Raw genomic sequence first — 5,781 nt, 5'->3', positions numbered from 1 at the left:
ATTTATCTCTGACATTATTACAAGTGTTCAATGAATCAAGTGGCCTGGATGTGACAAGTGTGCGATTTGACATGTCAGAACAATGGGGTATAATCAGCCACCCTATTATAATTAATGCTCTCACACGAAGAACGAGGTCATCATTGTATCCTCTACTATAAATATAAGGTCCTTTACTTGCATTTGGGATCTTTGAGATATTGATTCACATTTAATACTCTCATTTACTACACATCAATCATCACAGCCATCACTTGGCTACATTGGTTTTATTGCTTGAGTACCCTGCTGACTTAAGCATCGGAGTGGCCACGCTGGACTCCCCTCTGGCGCCCATTCACGTGGTTATTTTCTTATTCACAGATCCTCCAAGGAGCTCGAGAAGTTACGATCCAAGCCCGGCGTCTAAACTCCTATTTCCTTCAATATCCTGATAGTTTACCCGGCAGAGTTTCTGACCCGACTCGTCCGTTTCGTCCGGGTTGCATCATTGGCGCCGTCTGTGGGAAATTCTGAGTTCTAAGATGTTGATATGGCTCCTACCAGAAGAACAGCAAATCAAAACAACACTCATGTTCAAGGAGAAAACAACACTCGTATCTCTGGTGCTGATGGTCCTCCCCCTAATGGTCCTCAGCCTACCATTCATTTAACCACCGAGGAGTTACAGAAGATTATAACTGATGCTGTTAAAATGGCCACGGCAAAGAAGGCCACTTCTCACCATGCCAGTCATCCCGAGCAACAACATGAACAGCCGCGAAGGGAAGAAAGAAGGGAAGAGGAGGGGGAATCGAGCGCGGGTTTTAAGTCTCTCACTGTTGCGGAAGAATTGGAAGAATAAAGGAAAAAAGTGAAAGTGTTAGAAGGGCATGTTGGTTCTAAAGGCAACGCTTCGGTTGCAAAAGGTTGCCCATTTTCTGACATCATTGTTCGGGAACCATTACCCGGGCATTTCAAGTCGGCCAAAAATAAGGACTACGATGGGAGTTCTGACCCCGAAGAGCATCTCGCTCATTTTGAAAACATGGCTATGTTGCATTGTTATGGGGACCAAATTAAATGCAAAGTATTTCTAACCACTCTGATTGACTCGGCTCAAAGGTGGTTTGAGGGTTTAGCTCCTCAGAGTATTCTTTCTTTCGAAGATTTTCAGAAGGTGTTCTTACATCAGTTCAGCAGTAGTAAGAAATATAAAAGAACCGCCTTTAGCCTATTCGAGGTAAAGCAGCGCCCGGAGGAAACTCTAAGGGCTTATATCAAAAGATTCAACCGAGTAGCCTTAGACGTGCCTGCTTGCGCTCCCGAAACGAAAACTACTGCCTTCACGCAAGGATTGCTAGAAGGGGATTTCTTCCGCTCCCTCACCAAAAAACTACCCGGAGATTTCGAAGATCTTTTATCCCAGGCAGAAAAGTACATCAATATGGAAGAAGCCCAGCACCAGAAGAGAGAAGCATTGAAGAGAGCAAGGGGAGACCGGGCTGTCAGACCTGAGGAAAGAAATAACAAGAGGAATGGTGCCGGGCATCTTTCTCAAGTTCCCTTGAGAAATGCCCGGGGTATGGAAGTTCAAGAATGCAGTTCGGATGTGGCCCCACTCCCTAGTATCACACCCCGACCGGTCCGATCCGGGAAGGTCAGATATTGCACCCTACATAAAGAATGCTCCCACAACACGAATGAATGCCGATCCCTAAGGAAGGGATTTAAGAAGCATGCTGAGCCGGAATCTCGCCCTACTCGGGAGGAGCCCAGGTCGCCGCCCTGGGTATCACGGTGACCTGGACCGAATGTTCCTAGGAGATCGGCTATCCCCAGTGGAAGCAGGAAAACAGAAGGGAACTCTCGGGAAGAAAAAAGCAGACAAGTGGAACGAGAAGACCTTCCCCCTATCCGGGGAGTGATCAAAATGATTTCGGGAGGATCTACTGATGGTGACTCCAACCGAGCCAGGAAAGCTAGGGGTAGAAGATTGTGTTTAGAAGTTGATGGGAGAAATCGAAGTGAGCCGGTTATTAGTTTTGGCCCGGAAGACCTCAGAGGAGTCAGCCTACCTCATAATGATGCTCTGGTTATTCAGGCCCGGGTCGCTAATTATGATGTGTTGAGAGTTTTTGTGGATAATGGGAGTTCTGTTGATGTTATTTTCAAGGAAGCCCTGGTCCAGATGGATTTACATGAATATCCGCTGGAAGTAGTTGCGACGGCTCTGTTCGGCTTTGCCGAACATGCTGTATACCCTGAAGGGGAAATCATTTTACCCCTAACACTTGGAAGTGAAGATTTGAGGAAGACAGTTATGACAGTTTTCACCATAGTAGATGCCCCATCTTCGTATAATGTAATCCTTGGAAGGCCAGCTATGAACAAGATGAGAGCTGTAGCCTCCACTTATCACCAGAAGATCAAGTTCCCGATACAAGGGCAGGTGGGAGAGGTTAAAGGAGACCAACCCTCATACCGGAAATGCTATGGTGAAACAATCCGAGTAGACCAGAAAAGGGCGAGAAGGGAGGACAGGGGAAAGAAAATGTCCCAGGGAGCAAAGGAGGTAGAGGGAAATGAAGTAAATTTTGTGGCAGAGGACGAGCAAGAGGTGGTCGAAATAAAACCAGGAAAAAGTATCCGAGTGTCCCGAGACCTGGAAGACTCCACCCGGGTAAAACTCCTAGCCTGTTTAAAAAATAATATCTCCATTATTGCATGGTCCCAACAGGAACTTGTGGGAATATCACCCTAAGTAGCCGAGCACAAAATGAACATCATCCCCGGATCTCGACCTATAAAACAGAAGCAGAGGCACTTCGGGCCCGAAAAAGACAAAATCATAGAAGGGCAGGTGAAAGAAATGTTGGGAGCCGGCCACATCAGGGAAGTCCAATTTCCCACATGGCTCTCTAACGTGGTCCTTGTCCCTAAAGCCACAGGGAAGTGGAGGATGTGTGTAGATTTCCGGGATCTGAACAAAGCTTGCCCGAAGGATTGTTATCCGCTTCCTTGAATCGATCAGTTGGTAGATTCAACTTCCGGCTTTGAGTTACTAAGTTTCATGGATGCATATCAGGGTTATCACCAAATCCCCTTGGCTCGAGAAGATCAAGATAAGGCCAGTTTCATCACTTCTGGGGGTACCTTTTGCTATGTGGTCATGCCGTTTGGATTGAAAAATGCCGGGGCCACATACCAACGCCTCATGAATCAAGTCTTCCAAAAGCAGATAGGCAGGAATATTGAGGTATATGTGGAAGATATCTTGATTAAGACTCGAGAAATGTCTTGTTTTATTGATGATTTGACAGAGACTTTTGCCACATTGGAAAAGTATGAGATTAAGCTCAACCCGGCCAAATGTGTGTTCGGGGTCAAGAGTGGAAAGTTTCTGGGTTTCATGGTTACAGACAGAGGAATTGAAGTCAACCCGGAAAAGATAAAAGCTGTGATTGACATGCCCTCCCCTCAATCTACTCGGGATGTACAGAAATTGACCGGGAGGATTGCTGCTTTGTCCCGATTCATCTCTCGATCTGCTCACCGGAGTTATCCCTTTTTCCAAGTCCTCAGAAAGGCCTAGAAGTTTGGTTGGAATAAAGGGTGCGAGCAAGCTTTCCAAGACTTGAAAAAACACTTATCCGAGTTACCTGTTTTGGAAAAGCCGGAGCCGGGGGAAAAGTTGTGGATTTATTTGTCTGCTACTGAACATGCTGTCAGTTCTATTCTCATCAAGAAAGAAGGGACAGATCAGAGGCCCGTGTATTATGTTAGTCACGCCCTCCAAGGAGCAGAGTTGAAATATAGTGAAATGGAAAAAATAGCTCTAGCCTTGGTAATGACTGCCCGAAAATTAAGGCCATACTTTTTGTCTCATCCGATAGTGGTCCTCACCAATTCCCCACTTGGAAGAATAATGACACATTCGGAAGTCTCAGGAAGAATGGTGAAATGGACAATAGAGCTGGGGGAATACGACATCGAGTATCAACCCCGGACCGCTATCAAAGCTCAGGCTCTGACAGACTTCTTGATAGAAATGATCCAACCGACAGAGGAGGAAGTGTGGAGAGTCTTCGTTGATGGCGCTTCAAATCTATCCGGATGCGGAGTTGGAGTGGTCATAATAGCCCCGTTCGGGGAAAAGATAAAATTGGCCTTGAGAATCGATTCCCGGGTTACAAATAACGAAGCTGAATATGAAGCTGTTTTGTCACGATTACAAGCCGCCCAAGAAGTTGGAGCCTCCCGAGTAATTATTTACTCTGATTCTCAGTTGGTGGCACAACAAATTAAGGGTGCTTACGAGGCCGAAGATGAAAAAATGCTCAAATACTTGAAACTCATAACAGCCCGAGCTGCCATTTTTACCGACTGGAGCATCGAACAAATACCCCGGGAAGAGAATGAGGAAGCCGATAATCTGGCCAAGTTAGCTGCTTCTATGTCCGAAGTAAATACCCGGGAAATCATGTGTTTCACCCGATTGGTACTATCTGTGGATGAGGCATCACCTACCCAAATAAATTCATGGATGACTCCCCTGATTGAATACATAGTCCATGCCAAGCTTCCGATTGACCGAGTTCAGGCTTTAAAGGTAAAGAAGCAAGCACCCAGGTTCACTCTATTAAACAACACTCTTTACAGGCGATCATACCTGGGTCCTCTGTTGAAATGTATCTCAGAAAGTGAAGTAGAGTACATCCTCCGGGAAATTCACGAAGGATGCTGTGGAGAACACTTGGGAGGGATGGCCCTGTCTCGAAAAGCCCTATTAGCAGGATTTTGGTGGCCCCGGATGGATCAAGATGCCGCCAGACTAGTCCGAAAATGCCAGGGTTGCCAACGTCATTCCAATCTTCACCATCGCACAGCTGCAAGTATGCAACCAACAGGATCCTCGTGAAAGCACTGAAAACCCGGCTCCACGGAAAATGAAAAGATTGGGTGGAGGAATTGCCAAGTGTTTTATGGGCTTACCGAACTACTCCTGGATCATCTACTCTGGAAACACCCTATAGCCTTGTCTATGGGTCAGAAGCAGTCCTGCCAGTGGAGATCGGGCAATCTTCTATTCGGATAGAGTCCTACCCAAATCACAATGATCAGTCCCGGGCCATTGAACTTGATCTGGTTGAAGAAAGGCGAGACAGAGCTAACATTCGAATGGAAGCTTATCGTAGCCGGGTAATGAAATCCTATAATAAGAACGTTCGGGCGCGAAACTTTCAGATAGGGGACTTGGTCATGAAAAAGGTGAAAGCGGTAGGCGATGTAGGGAAATTGGAAGCAAAATGGGAAGGACCCTTCAAAATAATTCAAAGAATCAGTTCTGGTGCAGCTTATTATCCTGAAGATTCTCTGGGACAAACTCTCAAAAGGCCATGGAATGCTTTTCATTTAAAGAGATATTATGTGTAAAAAACGCTTGTATCTACTGATTTCTACATCAAATAAAAAGATTGTTCGAGAAAGCGTACGAATACTTTCAAGTCCATGGACCCGTACCCTGGCCCTGTGGACCCGTACCCCGGTTATACTTTCAAGTCCAGGGACCCGTATCCTGGCCCGGTGGACCCGTACCCCGATTATACTTTGAAGTCCAGGGACCCGTACCCTGGCCTGGTGGACCCGTACCCCGGTTATACTTTCAAGTCCAGGGACCCGTACCCTGGCTAGGTGGACCCGTACCCCGGTTATACTTTCAAGTCCAGGGACCCGTACCTGGCCCGGTGGACCCGTACCCCGGTTATACTTTCAAGTCCACGGACCCGTACCCTGGCCCGG

The 5,781-nt window shown here is 46.7% G+C and overlaps 2 protein-coding genes across 2 annotated transcripts; both read left to right on the top strand.

Annotated features, from left to right (window-relative positions):
* The first annotated feature begins 1,027 nt into the window (after nt 1-1,027).
* LOC142528384 (uncharacterized) lies at nt 1,028-1,783 on the top strand. Its single transcript, XM_075633429.1, has one exon. The coding sequence runs from the start codon at nt 1,028-1,030 to the stop codon at nt 1,781-1,783; it is 756 nt and encodes a 251-aa protein (XP_075489544.1).
* A 129-nt stretch (nt 1,784-1,912) lies between these two features.
* LOC142528383 (uncharacterized) lies at nt 1,913-5,415 on the top strand. The gene is made up of 4 exons (XM_075633428.1): nt 1,913-2,662; nt 3,068-3,556; nt 3,656-4,874; nt 5,033-5,415. The coding sequence occupies exons 1-4, from the start codon at nt 1,913-1,915 to the stop codon at nt 5,413-5,415; spliced, it is 2,841 nt and encodes a 946-aa protein (XP_075489543.1).
* Nucleotides 5,416-5,781: the final 366 nt, after the last annotated feature.

This window comes from Primulina tabacum, chromosome 16, assembly GCF_025594145.1.
Source record: "Primulina tabacum isolate GXHZ01 chromosome 16, ASM2559414v2, whole genome shotgun sequence".
In the NCBI taxonomy this organism is placed as follows: Eukaryota; Viridiplantae; Streptophyta; class Magnoliopsida; order Lamiales; family Gesneriaceae; genus Primulina; species Primulina tabacum.
The sequence above is the reverse complement of the archived record's forward strand: the minus strand, read 5'-3'. Positions and strand labels throughout refer to the sequence as shown.